The sequence below is a fragment of the Chiloscyllium plagiosum genome, chromosome 38 (assembly GCF_004010195.1).
Source record: "Chiloscyllium plagiosum isolate BGI_BamShark_2017 chromosome 38, ASM401019v2, whole genome shotgun sequence".
NCBI lineage: Eukaryota > Metazoa > Chordata > Chondrichthyes > Orectolobiformes > Hemiscylliidae > Chiloscyllium > Chiloscyllium plagiosum.
In genome coordinates this window covers 6,594,828-6,619,439 of record NC_057747.1, presented here as the reverse complement: position 1 = coordinate 6,619,439, position 24,612 = coordinate 6,594,828, and the positions used below count along the sequence as shown (strand labels likewise).

Here is a 24,612-nt window from a genome sequence, read left to right as displayed (position 1 = left end):
TAATCCAGGAAACTCTGGTGAATCTCACATCGGTGGTTGGGAAGCTAAAGGAGAGAAATCTTAGGGATGGGATTTACAAGTGTTTGGAAAAGCATGACCTAATTAAAGACATTCAGCATGACTTTGTGAGGGGCAGTCATGTTTTACTAACTTGATTTAATTTTTCGAGGAGTTGACAGAGGTGATCGATGAAGACAAAGCAGTGGATGTTGTCTACATGGATTTCAGTAAGGCTTTCGACAAGGTCCCTCATGGTAAACTAATCCAGAAGATTAAGATGCATTGGATCCATGGTGATTTTGCCATGTGGATTCAGAATTGGCTTGCCCAAAGAAGGCAGAGGGTGGTGGTGGAAGAGTGTTTTTCAGGCTGGAGGTCCCTGACTAGCAGTGTTCCGCAAGGATCTGTACTGGGACTCTGCTGTTTGTGATATATATAAATGCTTGGATGAAAATATAGATGGGTAGGTTAGCAAGTTTGCAGACCATACAAAGATCAGTGGAGTTGTAGAAGGTTGTCAAAGGATACAGTGGGATATAGATCAGTTGTTGAATTGGGCGATGGAATGGCAGATGGAATTTTAACCAGATAAGTGTAAAGTGCTGCACTTTGGGAGATGAAATGTTAAGGAAATTTATACAGTCAATAGCAGGACCCTGAACAGCATTAATGTACAGAAGGATCTTGAGGTTCAAGTCCATACCTCCCTGAAAGTGGCCATGCAAGCAGATAGGGTGGTAAAGAGGACATGTGGCATGCTTGTCTTTATTGGTCAGGGAACTGAGTACAAGAGTCAGGATGTCATGTGGCAGCTTTATAAGACTTTGGTTCGGCCTTAGAAAATTGTGTTCGATTCTGGTCACCACATTCCAGGAAAGGTGTGGAGGCTTCAGAGAGGATTCAGAAAAGATTTACCAGGACGCTGCCTGAATTAGAGGGTGTGAGCTCGAAGGTGAGGCTAGAAAAACTTGGCTCTGATGAAGCGTCATCTAGACTCAAAACGTTAGCTTGCTCTCTCTCCATGGATGCTGCCTGACCTGCTGTCATTTCCAGCATTTTTTATTTTTAGTACAGCTTCCAGCATCTGCATTTGCTCCTACCAGAATAACTCGGTGTGTTTTCTCTGGAGCAATGGGGACTGAGGGGAGACTTGATAGAAGTCTATAAAAGTATGAGATGCATAGTTGAAGTTGATCGTCAGAATCTTTTTCCTAGAATTGAAATGTCTAATACTAGGGGTCATGCATTTAAGCTGAGAGGGGGAAAGTTCAAAGGAGATGTGAGGGGCAATTTCTTTACACAGAGAGTAGCAGGAGTCTGGAACGTGCTGCCAGGGTGGAGGTGGAGGTAGACATGAATGGGGGCTTAAGAGATGTTTTGATAAACACATGAATATGCAAGGAATGGAGGGATATGGACCAGGGCAGGCAGAAGGGATTAGTTAATTCGGCGTCATTTTCAGTACAACATCGTGGGTTGAAGAGCCCGTTCCTTTGCTGTACCGTTCTCTGTTCTATGATAACAAACAGCATTAATGCCCATTGTAAACAAATAATTTATCACAACTTATTCGTTCATCTTTCAATTTGAGGTTTTAAATGTTGCGAATAGTCTATCACACCATCCCAAATGGAGCTGAAGAGGAGGATAACGCAGATTTCACATTGTGTGCTCAACCCCCCTTAGGAATTATGTTGAGATTGTCCAAATTCATTACAAACACCAGAGAAAGTGCTTTAGAATTGCAGAATGGTTATAGCCATTTGAATGAGGCCATTTGGCCCATCTCTGTAAGAACAATTCATCAACTTCCACTCCCTTGTCTTTTCCCCATAACCTTTACATTTCTTTCTCTTCAGATGATTATGCAATTATCCAAATTCGTCATCCACTGGATTATACAGCATGACATACCCTTTGGTCCAACCAATCCACACCAACCATGATCCCAAACTAAAGTAGTCCCGCCTGCCTGCGCTTGGCCCACATATTGTAACTGTATCTGCATCTACTACTTTCTTTGGCAGTTCATTCCACATATGAACAACATATATTATAAAAAAGTCAGCCCTCATGTCCTTTTTAAGTCTTTTCCTCTTACCTTAAAGATATGTCCCTGAGTTTTGAATTCCCCTACCCTAGAGAAAAGACCCTTGACATTCACCTTATCAATGCCCCTCATGATTTTATAAACCTCAATGAGGTGACCCCTCAACCTCCTAACCTCCAGTGAATAAAGTCCCAGCCTTTACAGTCTATCTGAAACTTTCCTACCCCAGCAAAATCCTGGTAAATCTTTTTGAATCCTGTCCAGTTTAATAATATCCTTCCTGTAATGGGACGACCAGAATCACACATGATACTCCAGAGGAGACCTCATCAACAATATGTACAACCTCAACATGCGTCCAACTCCCATACTAAAAGGTCTGAGCAATGAAAGCAAGCGTGCAAAATGCCTTCTTAACCATTACCATCTAGAATGACAAGGACAGAAGCTATCACTACCTGCAAGTCCCTCTCCAAACCACACCCCATTCTGACTTGGACATATATCGCCATTCCTTCAATGTCACAGTCCAGGAACTGACTCCTTATTGGCTTTGTGAATGTGCTTTGACAAAATGGATTACAGTGAGTCAAGAAGACAGCTCACTACCACCCTCCCTACGGCAATTAGGAATGGACAATAAATGGCTCAACTCATATCACATCCATGAGTGAATTTAAAAAATAAAACTATTTGAATGCCACAGTTGAATTGGCCTCCATCTGAGGCAGCGCACTCTAGATAAAAGACCAGTCCCTACATAAACGTATCTCCTCCTTTCTGTCATTTGCCAATCGCCTTAAATCACCGATCTCTGGATCTTGACTGTTCCACCAATGGGAGCAGGTTCTCCCTAACTATTTGTCAAATCACTAAAGGTTCTATCAAATCTTCTTTTGACCTTCTCAAGAGAGAACTGCTCCATCTTTGCTAAGCAATCCCTGGCATGGAAGTGACTCAATTTTTTTTAAAGTTTTGTTCATAGGTCAGCATTTATTGCCCATCCTGAGTTGTTGCCCAGAGGGACAGACCAGGTAACAATGATTTTTTTTTAAACAACAATGGTTAGGCCAGATTTTTTAAAATTACTAAATTCAAATTTCACTATCTGCTGTGGTGGGGTTTGAACCCACATTCTCATGACATTAGACTGACTTTCTCAATTACTAAACCAGTGATATTACCACTATGCCACATGTCTGGGTATGGCCCCAGGATATTGTTCCCTCTCTGTCTGGACACTGTGCATCTCTCTATCTCTCTCTGGACACTGCCTGTAGACTTTGTACATCTCTCTCAGATGCTGTGTCTAGACATTGTGCCTTGTACTCTGGATAATGTCTTTAGACATTACACAATTTTCTCCACACATTCTCTGAACATTGTTCCTTCTCTCTGTATGTGACCTCTTGATGTTGTGCCCTCTATCTCTGAACGCTATTGCTGGACCTTGCAGAATTTTCCATTGATTCCCTTTGTTTTGCTAAGCACCTTGTTCATTTGTTAATCTTTTTCAGATTACTTAAAAATGTTTCCTCCTTTCCCACAGTCTTGATACATTAGAAATAGTTCATTGGCTGTCAACACTTTGAGGATTCTTGAGGATAGAAAAAGTGCTAGAAGTTATTTCTCTCTCCTGCTAAATCTCTTGCCTTTCTCTTTTTGAAAAAAAATGTGATATTCACTTCCATTGAACATTCAAATAAGTACATAGAAATTGGTGCTGCAGCAGTTTGAATCAACACAAACAGTACATTTTTCTTTCAAAACTTTAATTTCTATAGTAATTAATACTTTACAACACTCCTTGTTTGCCTAAACTGAAGCGATGGTGCAGACAGCCTTGGCTTTAGTCAAAGAAATAGTCCCGAATCCTTGTTTTCTCAATCCAAGGGAGATAGGCAGTCGTTCTGGTAAAGACGCTCGGCTTGTTCTCAACTGTGCAACCAATAGGTCCGAAACTGACCACCCCATGGACTTCCCACTTGTGCGAATCAAGCTGACAGAGAAGAGGACCACCAGAATCCCCCTGAAACACAGGATAACATGCACTGAACCTCACTAATACACCATTAGATACAGTGGTTCCCAGTGTCACTGCATTAAACAGTGAATCCCAGTGACACACCATTAAACACAGTGAATCCCAGTGAGACACCATTAAACACAGTGAATCCCAGTGAGACGCCATTAAACACAGTGAATCCCAGTGACACATCATTAAACACAGTGAATCCCAGTGAGACACCATTAAACACAGTGAATCCCAGTGAGACACCATTAAACAGTGAATCCCAGTGAGACACCATTAAACAGTGAATCCCAGTGAGACACCATTAAACAGTGAATCCCAGTGAGACACCATTAAACAGTGAATCCCAGTGAGACACCATTAAACAGTGAATCCCAGTGAGACACCATTAAACAGTGAATCCCAGTGAGACACCATTAAACAGTGAATCCCAGTGAGACACCATTAAACAGTGAATCCCAGTGAGACACCATTAAACAGTGAATCCCAGTGAGACACCATTAAACAGTGAATCCCAGTGAGACACCATTAAACAGTGAATCCCAGTGAGACACCATTAAACAGTGAATCCCAGTGAGACACCATTAAACAGTGAATCCCAGTGAGACACCATTAAACAGTGAATCCCAGTGAGACACCATTAAACAGTGAATCCCAGTGAGACACCATTAAGCACAGTGAGTCCCAGTGACATACCATTAAACACAGTGAATCCCAGTGACACATCATTAAACACAGTGAATCCCAGTGAGACACCATTAAACACAATGAATCCCAGTGACACATCATTAAACACAGTGAATCCCAGTGAGACACCATTAAACAGTGAATCCCAGTGAGACACCATTAAACACAGTGAATCCCAGTGAGATACCATTAAGCACAGTGAGTCTCAGTGACATACCACTAAATACAGTGAATCCCAGTGACACACTTTGAAACTCAGTGAGTCTCAGTAGGACACCATTAAACAGTGAGACCCAGTGACACACCATTAAGCACAGTGAGTCCCAGTGACATACCATTAAACACAGTGACTCCCAGTGAGACTCCATTAAACACAGTGAATCCCAGTGAGACACCATTAAGCACAGTGAGTCCCAGTGACACACCATTAAAAACAGTGAATCCCAGTGAGACACCATTAAACAGGGAACCCCAGTGACATACCATTAAACACATTGAATCCCAGTGACATGTCATTAAACAGGGTGTCCCAGTGACACTATTAAACAGTGATTCGCAGTGATTCACTATTAAACTGTAAGTGCCAGTGACACATCATTAAACAGTGATCCAGCGACACACCATCGTGAATAAACATATTGAATGATTTTCAATTCCTTGAAGTGCTGAATCTACCCACACTTTCTCTGTCTCCTCCAAAGCTAATCAATCAGCAGATTCAAGAGAGTCTTCCTGGACTCAGCAATTTCAGGTGAGACATTTACTCAGCGATGAGATGGAATCTGGAATGTAACCTGTCGTGTGAAACTACAAAACTAATCCTCAAGTTGTCTGACATGAGATGTGAAATGAGGGAGGAGGGCGGTGAGTGCTAAAATCAAACCTATTTCCTTCCAGTTACCTGGCAAGCAGCTGGTGGTCCCTCTTTATCTTTGTAACCGGCACAGATCATCGTGTTCCTCACTCGGTCCCCCCAGAATTTTTTCATTTTGCAAGTTTGATGATCAATGATTGGCAGCCTGGCTTGATTCAGAACTTCAGATAATATGATGTTTTCCTTTTGTCCTGTTGTAAAAGAAAAAAAAGACAGAGTTCCATGTTATTTCGTTGGTCCAATCCCTTGCTCCTGCTAACATCTGAAGTGGCTTGGTTTATCACTCTGCATATTATTTTAGCTTAGGCCTGCTGTGGTATGAATATATATCTAACTGTAGCCTGGTTGGAGATTTTGAGTCAGATAATTATGAGCTCCCGCTCCAGAAACCTCAGTGCTAATTATAGCCCAATATTCCATTGCAGGCTTCAACATAGATGCCTTCTTTTGGGCAAGATGTTAACGTAAGGTCCCAGCTGCTCCCTCACATTCACATAAAAGCTCCAATGGCACTAATTTGAAGAACAGGAGAGGTTTCCCCAGGGTGATGGCCAATATTTGCTCTTCAATCAGCATCGTAAAATAAACTATTGTTTTGTTTATGGGAACTTGCTTTGTACACATTGGTTGTGGTCTGTCTTACATTATTACATCACTGAACGTACTTCAAAAATACTTGTATATTTCTATTTTTGTTTCTCATTTACAGCATCTGCAGTTCTTTTGGTTTTTCTTCAAAAATACATTTAATTGACTAGGACATTGGACTGTCTTGAAAGCAGCTTTAAAAAGAGCAAGTATCTTAACTTTCTTTGCAAATAACAATAGGGTTTAAAACAGCAGGACATGTAACACAAGAAGATTTTGCTGTTTTCTTAATCACTCTGTCAGTTAATCTTATCCAGTTCTCTAAATTATCACATGTCTCTCTTTTTCTTTTTCTCACTCATCTTTGCCAGACCTTGTTCATTTGAGACATCAATCTTGTTCTGCCCAAGGGATATCAATCTGAACAGTTAACCCTTTCTTCCTCTCTCCCCTGATTAGATTAGATTACTTACAGTGTGGAACAACAAGTCCACACCACCCCACCGAAGCGCAACCCACCCATACCCCCTACATTTACCCCTTACCTAACACTACGGGCAATTTAGCATGGCCAATTCACTATGGGAGGAAACCGGAGCACCCGGAGGAAACCCACGCAGACACGGGGAGAATGTGCAAACTCCACACAGACACTTGCCTGAGGCGGGAATTGAACCCGGGTCTCTGGCGGTGTGAGGCAGCAGTGCTAACCACTGTGCCACCGTGCCGCCCACAGATGCTGCTTAACTTGCTGAGGATTCAGCAGTTTCCAGTCAGTTTTCCAGACACTGGCACTGAGAAAGCAGGAAATAGTGGGCCACTGATATGCCAGATGTTCAGCAAGTGGTGTACTGAACAGACACCTTGAATTTTGAATCAACCTGTTCAGTGATGTTTTGACACGTATCTGGTGGCGGGTGGAATTTGAAACCAGGCAGACCGGCTGAAAAGTAGAGATATTACCACTGTTCTACAGAACCCTGCATATTTTCTACCAGATTATTTGATCCTATGTTCCCAGAGCATTAATGTGGGCTCTGGTTTATTGATCCATTGACATTACTACTACAGCATTGTCACCACACACTGAGCATCTGTATACAAGGTCTGAATTTGAGGGTATTAAACAGATTGACATTATTATCATGGTTAAGATTACAAGAAACCGCTTGTGGGAATTAATTGTCTTCAAGTACAATAAATAGAGGAGTAGGGCTCTCGTGGTGTAGTGATAGTGGAACCTTCATAGAGTGGGTGAGAATAGTCAGCTACATGGTCAGTCCTCCTCCTGTGATGCTGTGACCATGGTTCCCCTGGAGTCTAATGCAGTCCAAACCTCATGCATCGTGGTTTGGTTTCTCAGCCCATTGATTGGGTGAATGAGCCTTGCCCTGTGGAAGTTGCCCTATCATTTTGTTTATTTGCAAAACAACGCGAGAAGTGCCACTTTGCATTGGGAAGCAAATGTTAAAGGAAACAATAACTGTCAAAGATAACGTGCGGCAAATATTTATATTAGCTTTGGAGGACCTCAAGATAGCAGGTGAATGTTTAGCCTTTGGCAGAGTATTTTCCCTTTCAGAGGGATCTTCATCCAAATGAAAGAAAAGGACCAGAAAAGACAAACAAGTGATCCAAACAAGCCTGGCCAGACCTGTCATATTACAATGTTAGCACTCCTGTCTCCCAACTCCAACTGGTCACCTTATCCCCTGAGACAGTCAGACAAGCTACAGAAAAATGACAACTTAGATCCACTCAGGGAAGACAAGTTCAATGAAATTCCCCTCAAAGACTACCAACCCAGTTCCTGGAGACCATAGGGTAACTGGACCATAAAGAACAGAATGAAATCATAGATTAGTTTCAGCACGGAAGGAAGCAATTTGTGCCATTGTGCCTGTCCTAGCACCCTGTAAAAGCAAATCAGTGAGTTCCATTGCCCTGCTCTTTCCCCTAACCCTGCATTGTTTTCTCTTTGCTGATAATAGAGTCACAGAGTCATACAGCATGGAAACAGTCCTTTTGGTCCAACCAGTCCATGCCGACTTTCATCCCAAACTAAACTAGTCCCACCTTTCTCCATTTGGCCCATATCCCTCAGAACATTTCTTATTCATGTACTTATTTAAACATCTTTAACGATCCAGCTTCCTTTTGAAAACCAGAACCCCTCCAGGATTGGGTTTGGGTAATAATGGGTGTCAGAACACTAATTTCCATTCAATCCTGCTTCCTTAGGTTGCTCCCTTACCTCTGGTGGCACCCCAGCCTGTGGTCCAGCACAAATGCCCAGGACGCAGTTGCCTGGCAGTCTCAGGTATGCAGGCATATCGGACATAGTTGGTCTGTGGAATGTCTACTGCTGATCTGACCATAGCAATATCATCATCAATTTCATTGAGGAGTGGGTAGCGATAGTGTTCATGTTTGTAGATTCTTTTCACACGGTAGATCTTCTCTGTCCGTTCAGTCCAGTTCAGGTTGTGCTTACCGAGTACAATACGCCAATTCCCAGCATCTTCTGCTTTGCCTCTAGAAAGTTTCATGGGTTAAGATTAGAAAAGTGGTTTAATGTCAGCCTCGCTGAATTATAGTGTAATCATAAACATGAATGGAGGAATTTGAGCATTGATCAGGCCATCACCATCTGATGCTTTGTCTGCTACACTTGAGCATTGATCTTTTAAGGAGGAGAAAGTGAGGACTGCAGATGTTGGAGTACCAAAGGACATTTTTCAACATTGAGCTTTTAAGGCAATGTAAGACAGATATGCAGTCCTACCCAACATCCCCAGACTTAATGCGACCAGCCTCTACCCCCACAATATAAGGTGTGAGGCACTGAAATTGAAAGGACCACACAAGCCTCATGCACTATGGCACTGAACCTGTGAGTGTAAATATCCAGGTAAATCCCAATGGGGCATCCTTTCTGAAGCAATTGTGGCATCTTCCAGCTTCACCAGGGATGGAAACTCTCACATGTCGTCAAATGGGAGTGGAATGAATGCCTGTTGTCATCACTGCATCTTCTCCCCTTTTCAAAGTGGCCAATGGTGTGGAGACATTAGAACAATAGAGCAATTTGGGACAAAATTAAAGGCCAGTGGACAAATATTGATTAATTAAGAAATATCAGCATGGTTTATTAAGGGTACACTGTGTTTATGATTTTTAGTGAAGTTACAAAGAATTGATGAAGGTAATGTGGTTGATATGACACATGGGTTTTTAAAGCCATTTGAGAAAGTGCCACATGACAGGTATGTCAACAAAGTTAGATCACATGGAATGAAAGGCAGTGTAGTAGCATAAACACAAAAGTGATAGGGAAGTAATGACCAGTGATGAACGGGGATCAGTATTAGGGTCACTGCTTTTCTTAATCTTTATTAATGACCTAGATTCAGGGGCATGGAGCCCAATTTCAAAATTTGCCGATGACGCCGAAGTTGGAGGTATTGTCAGCTCTGAGGATGATAGTGATGGTGGTCCTTGGCTATTTGTAGTAAGCAAAGTACTGACTGTATTCAACCAACCCTGTGCTTGTAAATTCCCAAACAAACCAGCTACTGCTAGATGTGATTCTGCAAATGGGCAGCACTTGCTGAACAACCCCAACTGCATTAAAAGCTGCACTAACAAACTCATAACCTGTACAAGGCTTTAGTGAGACTGCACCTGGATTATTGTATGTAATTTTAGTCTCTTTATTTGAGAAGGAGTGTGGTTGTATTGGAGGCAGTTCAGATGCGGTTAACTAGATTCCAGACATGAGGGATTTGTCTTGTGAAGAGAAATTCAGCAGTTTAAGCTCACAACTCTTTGGAGTCGAGAAGAATAAGAACAGATCTTTGTGAGGTATAAGATGCTCAAGGGGATTGACAAAGGAGACGTGGACAGGATGCTTTCCCTTCTGGGATAAGGGGTCACCCAGAGTGTAGCGATACTGAGTAACTTTAAGGAGGAGATAGACATTTCTAATGAATAATGGGTTGAAGGTTTATGGAAAGTGGGTAGGAAAGTGGAGTTGAGGCCAAGATGAGGTGAGTCACGATCATATCAAATGGTGGCGCAGGCTTGAGGGGCTGAATTGCCAACTCCTGCACCTAGTTTTTAAGTTCTTTTGTAAGCTGCTTGCAGAACGTGACACATATTCACACTGAGGGACTGTCTCTCTGAAAACAAAAGGAATATGTTCGAGTCTTGTATAATTGACCAGGAGTATGGGGAGTCTTTGGTTCCTGACTCCTGGGGTTAACTTGCCAACCAGTCAGCACCCATTGCTCCTAACACAGAAATTATTGTGATCATTTGAAATTTGGCATTGTTGCATTTTAAAAAAATAATTCCTGGCATGATTATCACAAACTAGGCCAGCATTTATTGTCCAATTCCAATTGCCCTGGAGATGGCGGTGGTGAGCTGAATACCAGTGAGCTGCCACCTGCTGGTTGGTCAGGACACTCCCAGCGATGGTGACGGTAATATCTGGGATATTGTCTTTGAGATATAATTCTTTGAGTATGACTATGTTCAGGCTCCTGCCTGACTAGGCTGTGGGACAGCTCTCCCAATTTTGGCACTAGCCCGCAAATTTGTCTGGACTTTGCAGAGTTGATCGGGCTAGGTTTAAGTTGTCATTTCCTATGCCTAGGTCAACGCTAGGTGGTCTGTTACATCTGAGTGGCTTGCGCAGTTAAGAATCAATCATGTCGCTGTAGGCCACACAGAGAAGGACAATAGATTTATTTCCATAAAGGACAATAGTGAGCCAGATGGGATTTGATGACAATTGTTGGTTAAGTTTAGATTTTCTTTCCTCCTTGTAATTCCAGATTCTGCTGTGGTGAGATTTGAACCCATTTTCCCAGAATAGCAACCTAGGACTGGATTACTGGTCTAGTGATATGATGTTAGGCCTCCACCTTCCCTTTGTCTGGATGAGTGTAAGATGAAAAGCCTGGATAAGTTCAGCTCCAACAACACTGAAGACGTTTAACACCATCCAGGACAAAGCAGCTTGCTTGATTGGCACTACTCCCTCCAACACTGGTGTTCAATAGCAGCCGTGTGTACAATCCACAAAAAGGACTGAAGAAATTTACCAAGTCCCCTTAAGATAATCTTCCAAACCCATGACCTCTACCATCTAGAAGGACAACAGCAGTAAATACATTGGGAGACCATCATCTGCAGGTTCTCTCCAAGTCACTCACCATCCAACCTGCCCTCAGACTCGTCCAATCAGGTGGGACTTTGTCTTCAGCAACCCCCGGTTGAAGCATGAGTGGCATTAAACCTGTGCTCTTCTGGAATGGAATCTTGAGCCATGGTCACAAATAGTAGCCCTTGTCTCCAGTAAACCGCCTTGCAAGGCTCATAGGCCTTCAAATGCAGCAAGTACACGAGAGCGCTCCAAGCTGTAGGAACCATGGTGGCTGCCAGGTTATCGGGCATACACTTTCAGTAGGTGGTGATGATGATCGCAGATCACCTAAATCTTAATGGAATGGAACCCCCTTTCTATTGCTGAATTCTGCAGCATTGTGCTGTGGCCCTCTCAGTGCAATGTGTGTACAGTCGCTGGAACCCTGCATCTTAGCAAAGCCAACTATGTTCCTGAATCCTACTGCCCAGGCTGCAGCACTGACCTCACCAGTGGCATCAGTCACAGTAATAATACTGTGGGAATGACTCAGATGGCACATAGGTCACCCTTCGCTCCCTAAAAAGTCGCATATCGATTTTCAAAGTAGCAGTCATCCGCAGTCACTGGGAGAAGATAGGTCCCATTTCTGCAACCCTCAGGTCCCACTCCTGCATCCAGCAGCGTTCTATCACAGTGTCTCAGAACATATGGAGCCTGCGTTGGCAGTGCGCCTTCTTCATCCCCAGGGTGGGCAAATGCCACATGGCAATGACAAGGGCTATAATCCCTAGAACATTGGAGGCTGAGGGGTGACATTATTGAGGTTTATTAAATCATGAACACCAAAGATAAGATGAATGACAAGGATCTTTTCCCCAGGGTAGGGGTGTCCAACACTAGATGCCGTATGTTTAAGGTGAGAGGGGAATAATTTAAAAGGGACCTAAGGGGCAATTTTTTCACACAGAAGGTGGTGAGTGCATTGAATGAACTCTCAGGCAAAGTGCTAGAGGCTGGTATAGTTTCACATTTAAAACTTATCTGGATGAGTATATGAATAGGAAGTGTTTAGAAGGATTTGGGCCAAATGCTGCCAAATGGGACTAAATTAATTTGGGATATCTATTTGGCATGCACGAGTTGGACTGAAGAGTCTGTTTCTATGCTGTACACCTCTATGACTATGATTTTATGACTGTGGACAAGGGGTACATACAACTGGTGCCTGTGGATCGTGCTTTAGGGACGCAATTTAGTGAAAACCAACACGGAGGTCCTTCAGAGCAAGTGGCAAGCTGAATCTGCCAGGTACCTGCTCTCGTTTTGAGCTGTCTTGACTTCTAGCTTACTTGGTGAGCTTGGTAAGGTAGAAAACCGAATATTAATGAGATTAGTTGGGCCATCAAGCAATAAGCCCTTTAATTGGTAACTAGATGCCCCTGACATTGTGACGGGCTTCATTGATCTTCTTGTCTGATTTGATGACAAATCTTGCCATAGAGTACAGCACACAGGCCCCTATTAGGCCCCGTCATGTGATTGTATGCTAATGGTTAGACACAACCAACATTAAAGTGATCCAGTCACTTTGCCATTACCAATTGTGTCATGATTTGGAGATGCCAGTGTTGGGCTGGGGTGTACAGAGTTACAAATCACACAACAGCAGGTTATAGTCCAACAGGTTTAATTGGAAGCACTAGCTTTCAGAGCGCCGCTCCTTCATCAGTTGGTATGGTTGTCCACAACCACCTGAGCGGCACTCTGAAAGCTAGTGCTTTCAATTGTGTCAACCATTGTCTATAGGTTTACTGGAACATTAACACAGGCACACTGCACTAATCCAAATAAAGCGTGAAAGCGAATGTAGGATGGGTAGTGTCAGTGTCACTTCGATGGATACAAGTCTCAAAGCTGATGTTTGTGCTGGTATTTGTCTGGTTATGTGATCATCTGTGATGTTCCCCTCCTGGACAGTGACAACCTGTGGGTCTTCAATGGGCATTGCGAACAATGGTGACCCAGAGAAGGTGTTTGGACAGGATGCAGCTAAGGACAGGTAACCTGTGTGGCCGAGTGGTTAAACAGTGATTACGGTGAGAGAATGTGGTTGCATGTGTAAGAGAGTACCAGCCATGCCGGTTATGCGCCTTGGGCATTCTGGTTTTGCAGTTTCTGTGCTGTTACATTGCCGATGAGTGGCTATACTGAATTGCCAATATTTGTCTGGGTGCACAATGACCTATTAAAGATGGCGCAGGCTGAAGGGATGCTGGTCTTTTGCTAGATATCTGAGGAGTAGTGAGTTGTTCTGGGGCAGGGCAATTGGTAAGATGGGGCCTAAATCAGACCTGAGAGATGCCATGGGCGGAGGGGGTAGTTAATGAAACAAGTTTAGTAAATTTGGTGAGAAATCTTTCTGTGCCTCGCATTAACGATCCCTTGAAGAGACTCAACACAACCCGCACTTAGCCAAAAAAGCCTTAAGATTCAGCCCGTCGTGCCTCACGCCTTTGCTCACTTACTTTTGAAAGCAATGTGCTGCCGTCAGAACCCAGTGTTTGTGAATGAGAGTTCCACCACAAACATGTTTGTAGGACCTACTCCCCCTGGAGCGCACCTAGCAACAAGAGAAGACTAGTTAATCTAAAGTCTTGCAAATAACATTTTTTATTCACAGGATGAAGGCATCGCTGGCTAGGCCAGCATTTACTTGCTCATCCCAGAGGGTAGTTAAGAGGCAACCACACTGTGTGGGCATGGAGTCACATGTAGTCCAGACCAAGTAAGGATGGCAGTTGCCATCCCTAAAGGACATTAGTGAAGCAGATGGATTTTCCCCAGCAATCATCATGGTCATTTTTAGATTCCAGATTCTTGCTGAACTCAAATTCTACCATCAGCTGTGGGAGGATTCAAACCCAAGACCCCAGAACATTAACCTGGGTTAATAACCCAGCAATAAGACCACTAGGCTATCGTCTCCCCTTAGGATCCTCGAAGATTTGGATATGGGACTCAGCGACCCCACTCCAGTCACTCTGCACTCATTACTCTGAGCTTAAATAATAACTGGAAATGCTGGACAAACTGAGCAGCAGTGGTGCAAAGACAAACAGAGTTAATGTTTTGAATCCATTATAACTTCTTCTTCTTCGCTCTGAACAGGAGTCCTATTGGACTCGAAAGGTTTACTCTCCTTTTCTTTCCACAGATGCTTCCAGTTGGGCAGAGTATCTCCAGCACCTTCTGGGGTTTCTTTATTTCAGGTCTGCAGCATCTGCAGCTCTGTCATTTTCATATTCTGAGCTTCCGGTCACTCGTCACTTTAATTCTCCACTTTGCTCTCACTCTGACCTTCCTGTCCTCGGTCTGCTATAGAGTTCCAATGAAGCTGAATGCAAACTTATGGAACAACTTAGCCTTCGAGAGAAACCTTCTGGGCTCAAACCTGAGTTCACCAATTTTAGACCATGGCCTCATCTCTTTCCATTTCTCGTTATCACTGATTCGGGCTTTCCTTGATTCTTTCCTATTCCTTCATTTTACCTTTACATGGAGGCTAACCCAGCCATTCATACCTCACCTGATATACACTTTCTGTCTCTTTACTGTGAAACCTTCTGTCCTGCCCTCCACCCTATCCCTTGTGCTCTTTCTCTACTCTGACTTTTGGGTTTCTCAAAACCCAAGACATTTCCTCAGAGAGCTGACATAGGACTGATGATCTGACCATGGTGCTGGCTAATTTCAGAATATGCTCTCACAGCAGATACCAGACCAATACATCGTAGTGTATCAGTGTTCCCCATTCACTGTTTACCTGTAAAGAGACCTGCCATGGCCAGGAATGTGGCTGTGCCTCATTCCCCGATACGATCCTCCCAGCTATATTCGGCGTGAACTGGGGTACACCACAGTCCTTTGGCCAGTCTGAAAACCCAATAAATACAAATATCAACATGGACTGCTCTCAAAATATCACAGATTGTCTCACACTCTACGTACCTGCCATCTTTTCTCCCATTCTCATTTCTGAGGGTCCATTGGCTTAGTCCATATCAGAGAATCACTACAGTGTGTAAGCAAGCCATTCTGCCCATCATGTCCATACCACTTTTCCAAAGAGCATCCCATTCAGACCAAATTCCCTACCCTATCCCAGCATTTCCCATCGCTAACCCACCTAGCCTACACATCCCTGGACACCATGGGTAATTTAGGCAGGCCAATCCACCTAACATGCACATCTATGGACAGCAGGAGGAAACCAGAGCACCAGATGGAAACCCAAGCAGACAAGGGGAGAATGTGCATGGGGAGAAGGCCACATAAGGAATGTACCGCACTGGTTTGCCATTGCCTTTTGCAGGATGGCTGACTAGAAACTCTCTCCCTCTTACTGTGTAGCACTTGCTTTCTGAAAATCCATGTAGACTCCATCAACAGTATTATCTTTCAGTTACCTCTTCAAAAACTTAAGCAAATTAGTCAAGCATAATTTCTCCTTTCGTAGCGCAGGCTGACTCTTCCTAATCAACTCAGCTTTTTTCTTGCCACTACTAATTCTATCCTGGGTAATTGTTTTCTCACCATTGACTGGTCAAAGAATGTGGGGTGGCCTTATTGAAACATACAACATCCTGAGGGGGCTTGACAGGTTGAGAAGATGTTTCCACTAGGGAGGGAATCTGGGACTAGGGGACATAGTTACACAATGAGGGGAGATGTGAAAGAATGTCACCTCCGCAGAGAGTCTGAGATTCTCTAACCCCAGAGAGGCTAGATCACTGAAAGTCTTTAAAAAGGAGGCAACTAACTTTTTGAAATATCAGGGAGTTGAGGACCAGGCTAAGTAGACAAAAGAGGAGTTGATATCTGGGGCAGAATAACCATGATCTTGTTGAGCGGTGCAGGCAGACTTAAAAATAGCCACTCCTGCTCTTATTTCTTGGGTTCTCATAGCCTTTAATTGCTGTGCTTATCTTTACAACCTTTATTGAACAAGGCCATAAGGCTTGCAATTCTCCAGTCTTCTTGCACCTCGCTGAGTCCAGGGAAGACTGGAAGATTATGGTTCATGCACCTGTAATTTCCAATCTCACTCCCTTCAATATCCTTGGAAGCATCTCATCTGATCTCGCAGCTTTGTCAGCTTTATGTACCAACATCTCTTCCTTCTTTTGAACCCTTCCAGTGATAGAATATCCTCTTCTGTCACCGTAGCCTGGGTAATGTGTTTGAGGTAACATTATGTTGTGAAGTAACTATTAAAACTTTCTCAGAAAGATCAATGAGGCCAATATCTTGAGGCACACCTCAGCCTTTTGCAACTGGTGGAATGTAGTTGAGAGTCACTGTTGATGAGAAGACGGTTTTATGGGCTGCACTCATAAGTAAACATTTGCAAATTGACCCTGATCATTGAACCATAGAATGATACAGCATTTGGTTCACCATACCTTTGATACGCTATCCAATTATCCCAAAACCCTGCTCTTGCCTGTTACTTTTTTCTCTTTAAGTATTTGTCGAATTCTCTCTTGAATATTATTATTGGTATTTGTGGGACGAGAGTGAGGGATTGCATGGTAAATATTCCAATGGTTTGGTAACTAATGCAATTTTGTGAAAGCTCAAGCAGGTTATCCTCATGGAGGAAGGATGAAGAGTCACTCCCCTTGTTGCTCACGCATAAAACTGGTAACTGGCATGACCAATTGTTCCCGACTTTCCCTACCTTTACAGTTGGTCTGCTAACAAGGCAAACCTGAGAGAAAATAATAGGAATGACCATGAGGCAGCTGGGTCAACATATGGACAGACCCTTGATGTTACTGCAATAATATTTTAAAAAGACACTACTCTGCATGTTACTAAAAGGGACCTACAGGGCAACGTTTTCATGCAGAGGGTGGTGCGTGTATGGAATGAGCTGCCAGAGGAAGTGGTGGAGGCTGGTACAATTGCAACATTTAAAATCTATTTGGATGGGTATATGAATAGGAAGGGTTTAGAGGGATATGAACCAAGTGCTGGTAAATGAGATGATATTAGGTTAGGATATATGGTTGGCATGGAAGAGGTTGACTAAGGGGTCTCTTTACATGTTGTATATCTCTATGACTCTATGACCCATCTTCTCCAGTCTCTCCACACATTTGAAATCTTTCATCCTAGGTACCCTTTTTGGAATGTCATTGGCTTGCGTCTGTGTCAAATTGTATTGATGTAAATTGCCACAAAAAATTGACAACGAGGGGAAATTGGAGAATATGAGAATAAACTAGCCAAGATTACAAAAAGAGATTGTATGAGCCTTTACAAGTGCATAAAAAAGGAGGGGAGTAGCCAATGTTCCTTGGAGGCAGAGATAGAAATCTTGAGGAATGGGAATATGGCAGAGATGAAACAAATGATTTGTATTTGTTCTTCACATAGTGAACACAATAGATAATCCAGGGACTAATAAGAATGAGGAAACAGTTGATTAATATTAGCAAAGAAAAATTATTAGAGAGAAGATGAAATGATGGACAACGTCTCTAAAAGACAGGCAGCTCCTATTTCTTACGTTCATTTCATAATATGTTATTCAAAATATTAAAACACAAGATAAGGGTCATAGAGGGATGATTAGTTAATGTACAGGCAGCAGAGAGTAGGACTAGAGTCATAGAGCTGTACAGCACAGAAACAGACCCTTCAGTCCAATTTGTCCATGCTGAACAGATATCCTAAATAAATCTAGTCCCATAACAAACGCCTTCTTCACTATCTTGTCTACCTGAAACTTCACTTTCAAGGAACTATGAACCTGCACTCCAAGGTCTCTCTGTTCAACAATCTGTCTATATCTTATGTACTTATATACAAAAACAACATCCTCTGTCCTGTTAATTGATTACTTCCTTTGCAATTCTTCTGTTAATGGAAAAGAAATCTGAAGAAACAGTTCCTTCAAATAGAATCCGTGGTGAAGAAGAGGGAGGAATGGTTGGAGACGGAATCATAGAACCAAAGAATTTTACAGGATAGAAGGAGACCAATCGGCCCATTATCTCTGTACTGGCTACCAAAAGAGCTATCCAGCTAGTCCCACTTTGCAGCCCTATCACTGGAGTAAGAGATTTTCAATCACCTGGCTGAGTGTGTGCACAAGGACTTTAGGGTGCAGGGCTTAGAGTGATATCAGGAAGGGCATTGCTTTTTGATGAGGGTTTAATCTGAGCCCAGAAGATGACTGGAGTTAAATCCTGGGCTGTAACAGTTGGGCTGTTACAGGCATTCATTGGTAAATTGAGCAGACATCTTCATGTGAGAGATACTGGTGGTGCAGCCATTGCAAAGGGATTGAAGGGGGTTTTCTGTTCACTCTCTGCTAAGGGGAACACTTATTAGGCAGGATTCAAAATGGCTAATAGATCCTCTCCATCCTTGAAGAAAATAATCTGAATAGAAAACAAAATAATTGAGGATCAACATAAATGTTCTTCTGCCGCATAGGTGGTGAGGGTGACCTCAATCTGTTCTTTTTATTTAAAGACTCTGTACTGTTTCTGTTTGTGAAAGCAATGCTGCAAGTTCAAAACTGTTGATTTTATTCAAATCATTACCTCTGGCATCCAATCCATCATTAAAAGGACAGTGGGGTAAAGCATCTCTTCAGCTTATTAGAATAATCCCATGTCAAGTCCCGTGATAATAGTTCTCCCAGACCAGCAGGTGCAGATAATTATGGTAATTCTTCGATATTCAGAAAGCAGAATGAACTCAAAAGCTTTGAAAATTGTGAGGAAATGGCCAGTGCAGTGGCTATTGTGCATAATTCTACATTGCTACTTATTGAAAAGAGTAGTTTGCTATCAACATACATTTTATTGTCATCATCATCGGTGGTCCCTCGCAGACAAGGATGACTCTCTTCCATTCTCAGGGTGACTCCATTGGTGGCTGTAATGACCAATGTGGCTACATCAGGCTTTGTTACACTTGGGGCAGGTGGTGGTCATGAGAAGGAGTGGGTGAGGTGTTGGTGTGGTACCGTGCTCCTTTCAGTATTTTCACCTGGTTTCCACTTCCCGGATGCTCCTCCTCCACTTTGGATGGTCCTTGGCCAGAGATTCCCGGGTGTCTGTGCAAATGCCACACTTCCCCAGTGAGGCCTTGAGGGTATCATTGAAGCACTTCCTCTGTCCACCTGGGGCTCGCCTGTCGTTTCGGAGCTTTTCATTGAGCTGGTTGTAGCAGACTAGATCGTGATAACTGTCTCACACCAGGGTTGTGCTACAAATTCTACTCAATATTTCTTCTTTTGCGTCCAAGTAACTACAGTGAACAAACCTTTTTTTAAATTAATTCAACCACAAGAGGCTATTAAGTTATTGTTATCATGGACAATTGTAGAGTGGTGTTCCACAATCCCCTCCATTTGTCCATTGGCAGAATCTGCAATAACTTATCGATAATAGATCATTGAATTGTACAGCACATCAGAAGGCCATTCGGCCCATCAAGCCTGCACTGGCTCTTTGAAAGATCTATCAAATTAATTTCATTTCCTTGCCCTACATACGTTTCCTCTTAAAGTGTTTGTTTAATTCTTGTTTGAAAGCTCCTATTGAATCAGCTTGAAGCAGCTCTTCAAATTATAATGACATGAAAAGACCTTTCTTAATCTTTTTCCTCTGGTGCTTTTGCCAATTATCTTAAATCTGTATCCTAAGGTTTATCATCTCTGTTGCCAGTGGCAACAGTATCTCCCTATCTCTCCCAATTCCTCCCTCTTCTCTCAGGGGTTGTGAGTCTTTGGAACTCCTTGCTTCAGAGAGCTGTCAGGACAGAGTCCTTGTATATATTTCAGTTTGAGATTGGTAAATGCTTGATGATTTGCGGAATCAAGTGTTACAGGCAACATAAAGGAAAGTAGATGTGAGGGATGTCAGATCAGCTATGATCCTATTGAATAGTGGTGGAAGCCCAAGAGGCCGAATGGTCTACTCTGTTTCTCAGTGAAAGTGAGGACTACAGATGCTGGAGATCAGAGTCAAGATTAGAGTGGTGCTGGAAAAGCACAGCAGGTCAGGCAGCATCCGAGGAGCAGGAAAATTGACTTTTCGGGCAGGAGCTCCATGGAGCCTACTCCTGCTTCTATTTCTTCGGTCTATCTATTAGACTAAAACCCTTCATAATTATTTACACATCAGTTAAATCCATCACCACCCTCTCTGCTCTAAAATAAATCAATCCTAGCATCTCAAGTCTCTCCATATAACTGAAGTCTCTCAATTCTGGTACTATCATAGAGTCATACAGATGTACAGCATGGAAACAGACCCTTCAGTCAAACCCATCCATGCCGACTAGATATCCTAAATAAATCTAGTCCCATTTGTCAGCATTTGGCCCATATCCCTCTAAACCCTTCCTATTCATATACCCACCCAGCTGCCTTTTAAAAGCTGTAATTGTACTAGCCTCCACCACTTCCTCTGGCAGTTCATTCCATACATGCACCACCCTCTGTGTGAAAGAAGTTGCCCCTTAAATATTTTAAATCTTTCCCTCTCACCTTAAACCTATGCCCTCTAGTTTTGGACTCCCCCATTGTGGGGAAAATACCTTGTCTATTTATCCTATCCATGCCCCACATGATTTTATAAACCTCTATAAGGTCACCCCTTAGCCTCTGACGTTCCAGGGAAAACTGCCCGAGCCTACTCAGCCTTTCTCTATAGCTCAAACCCTCCGACCCTGGCTGCATCTTTTCTGAACCCATTCAAGTTTCACAACATCATTCCTGAAGCAGGGAGAATTGCACACAGTACCTAAGTAAATCTCTTTGCTTTTGTACACTATGTCTCTATAAAGTGAAAGTACTCTGTGTGTGTGTTTTTAAAACAGCCTTCTCAATCTGTCCTGCAACCTTCAAATAATTGTGAATGTAAATTCTCAATTTCCTAATTTCCTGCAGCCATTTGTAATTGTACCTGTTAGTTTGTGTTGCTTCTTCTCAGTATTTCTTTACAGCTAGGATTGATTTGGAGGTGCCAATGTTAGACTGGGGTGGACAAAGTTAAAAACCACACAACACCAGGTTATAGTCCAACAGGTTTAATATATCATTACAGCTCCATGACACTGTAATCATTTGCTATAAATTTTGTGTCTTATGACCCTGCTTCACAACTACCTGATGAAGAAGCAGTGCTTTGAAATAAACCTGTTGGACTATAACCTGGTGTTGTGTGATTTTTAACTTTGTTTACAGCTAGGGCTATCTTTATCTATGTTTATTCATGAATCACTACAGCCTCTCCCTTTACTGCTGCACTAGCAGCATCTCTTACTTTAGTTAATGCTAGATGATTTTTAAAACATTCAAGGACATCTTCAGATGGTGAGCAGCGCTATATAAATGTAACACTTTCCATCATAATTTGTCTTACTTTGAAGAAAAATGGTATCTGGGAGCAACACCACATTGAACTCACAGAGTACCATCAGAAATCGCTTTTCAAAACTTCTGCCATCAAATCCCTCCAAACCTCAACCCTCCACTTCTACCTTGCCCTCATTCCCAAACCTCTTCATCCCTAACCCCCCCATTACTCCACTTCCAGCCGCTACCCACACGTGTGACTCCCCCATTCCCTAACCCACTACCTTGGCTCAGCAAATATAACTGTTCATACGTATTTTAAGATAAATTGATAAAGCAGGAGTCAACTTCAATGATTTGCTTAACCCTATTTTGCGCCAACTTTGAAATACTGACACTTTACAATTTCTAAAATTTTGTATATTGTTTTGTGCTTAAGAGCTCGACAGAACTGGAGTGATCACATAAAAACACATAGTTGATGCTAACTAATTGTAAATAAACTGGTAAGGTACATCTCTGATTAAAAACAACTTACATTTTGGTTTATTTCCAGTTTGTCAAATAATTTGACAGCTCGAAGAAAATGCTGCCTCCTAATGGAGAAATGGAATTATAATACTGTACGCTGAGATTAAAAGGGCACCTGAATATGCTCAAACTGAATACTGCGGCTCCATGTATTAAAGCAAATTTTAATTACAGAGTGATTTTGAACAAAGAATTGTTATGATCCCAGCTGATAGAGGTCCTGAACAAGTCAGATCCCAAAATGCAGCCTGGCTTGATAGATCCCATGTTAAATTTATTTTAGTTAGCTAATGTCACATAATTAAACATATTCATGAGGCTGCAGATATTCTTTAACAACAGAGTGCAAGTTTATTGCAGAAAGGAAAAAAAAAACAAGCAATGTAAAACACAGTTTAGAAAGACCTTAACATAAACAGCAAAATAAAGTTTCAACCCATTTCCCTTTATCTGTATCAGTCTCCAGTCCAGAGAAACTATCCTTCAATTTCATTTTTTTCAGTTTCTACTGAGCTGACTCTTTCCAGTTTCCTTTCCATGAACTGTGGTGATAATTCTACAATTCTTTTCTGAGTCTGTGGTGACAATTCTGAGGACCTAAACTTCCTCAATTCTAACAATTTGAAGATTTCTGTACAAACTCTCCCGGTTTAGAAATGCCACGGACTAGGAAACACTGCTGAAGTGACTGGCTCCACTGAACTGAATATGTTTATTTCCTTCCGAACTGACCAAAGTCTGCCCTGAAATCAAAGCAAAACGAATGGCTTTGTTCTGCTTTACTCTGCCTGTCCCAAAACTCAGCAGTATAAACATTTTATCCATTAACACCACAGGGATGCACAAGGCAACTGAATTAAGTCAGATTCTTAGAAATTATGTATTTAGGTCACTGATTTTCTAACCTTTTTAAATAATGTTTTCACAGAACTGACCAAATCACTCTACTTCAACTTTAAAATCCAATTTCCAAAAATGATATCTATATATAGAACTGACACCCTTCATTGCAGAGGGAGGAACATTCAGGGGGGAATTTTATAGTAATGTAAACAGTATGGGCTACGGTGAGGAATCTAGGAAAATTGGGTGAGAAGTGCAACAGATCTTTTTTAATATCGGGAGCAAAATGTTGCATTTTCCAATAGATACCGGGCGTTGAGACCAAATTGAGAAGCCTATTAACAGAGATTATAGTTTGTTGTCAGCTTCATTAACTGCTGATCTGACCTTATTAATGCACAGCTTCATTTCCTACCACCCACTGCAAGGAAACTAAAAGTCAAACATTCTCGACATGAAAGTCTGAGTGGGAACTTAGTGACTCTCATTCACTGCTTGCACCTCTGGAAGTAGACACACTTGGACACACAGGCAAAAGTGAGGACTGCAGATGCTGGAGGTTAGAGTCAAGAGTGTGGTGCTGGAAAATCACAGCAGGTCAGGCAGCATCTGAGGAGCAGGAAAATCGATGTTTTGGGCAAAAGCCCTTCATTAGGAATGACGCTGGACACACGGCTGTTCTCGTAAGTCACACCAAAGATAGCATACAGGTACAGCAAGCTATTAAGAATGCAAGTATCATGGTGGGTCAGGCAGCATCCATGGAGAGAGAGAAAGCTACCGTTTCGATTTTAGATGACTCTTCAGAGCAATGCAAGTCTTATGTTGTTCCTTACTGATGAGGGAATGGGATACATAAACAAAGAAGTCTTGCAACAATTGCCTGAGTCTTTTGCGAAATCATATCTGGGGTGCATTACTTTGATCTTCATACACAAGGAATGAAATACTAGCATTGGAAGCACTAACTGATGGATTCCTGGAGTCCTCCGCCTCCGCCGTATCTGCTCCCAGGAGGAGCGGTTCCACCATAGAACACAGATGGCCTCCTTCTTTAGAGACTGCAATTTCCCTTCCCACGTGGTTAAAGATGCCCTCCAACGCATCTCATCCACATCCCGCACCTCCGCCCTCAGACCCAACCCCTCCAACCGCAACAAGGACAGAACGCCCCTGGTGCTCACCTTCCACCCTACCAACCTCCGCATAAACCAAATCATCCGCCGACATTTCCGCCACCTCCAAACAGACCCCACCACCAGGGATATATTTCCCTCCCCACCACTCTCCGCCTTCCGCAAAGACCGTTCCCTCCGTGACTACCTGGTCAGGTCCACGCCCCCCTACGACCCACCCTCCCATCCTGGAACTTTCCCCTGCTATCGCAGGAACTGTAAAACCTGTGCCCACACCTCCATCCAAGGCCCTAAAGGAGACTTCCACATCCATCAAAGTTTTACCTGCAAATCCA

The 24,612-nt window shown here is 42.7% G+C and overlaps 1 protein-coding gene across 2 annotated transcripts in view; it reads right to left on the bottom strand.

Moving 5' to 3' along the window:
- Window positions 1-3,825: 3,825 nt before the first annotated feature.
- zgc:112285 (uncharacterized protein LOC561476 homolog) overlaps window positions 3,826-24,612 on the bottom strand; it is a 24,477-nt gene continuing 3,690 nt past the window's right edge. Inside the window, exons 3-7 of one of the 2 annotated variants that reach the window (XM_043678725.1) lie at window positions 15,210-15,319; window positions 13,912-14,006; window positions 8,486-8,766; window positions 5,671-5,834; window positions 3,826-4,079 (exon numbers count right to left, since the gene is read on the bottom strand). In XM_043678725.1, coding sequence (XP_043534660.1) covers window positions 3,900-4,079; window positions 5,671-5,834; window positions 8,486-8,766; window positions 13,912-14,006; window positions 15,210-15,319 — 830 coding nt within the window. In that variant the 3' untranslated portion in view covers window positions 3,826-3,899. The remainder of the gene's footprint in view (window positions 4,080-5,670; window positions 5,835-8,485; window positions 8,767-13,911; window positions 14,007-15,209; window positions 15,320-24,612) is intronic. The other variant, XM_043678726.1, reaches the window with a different exon arrangement.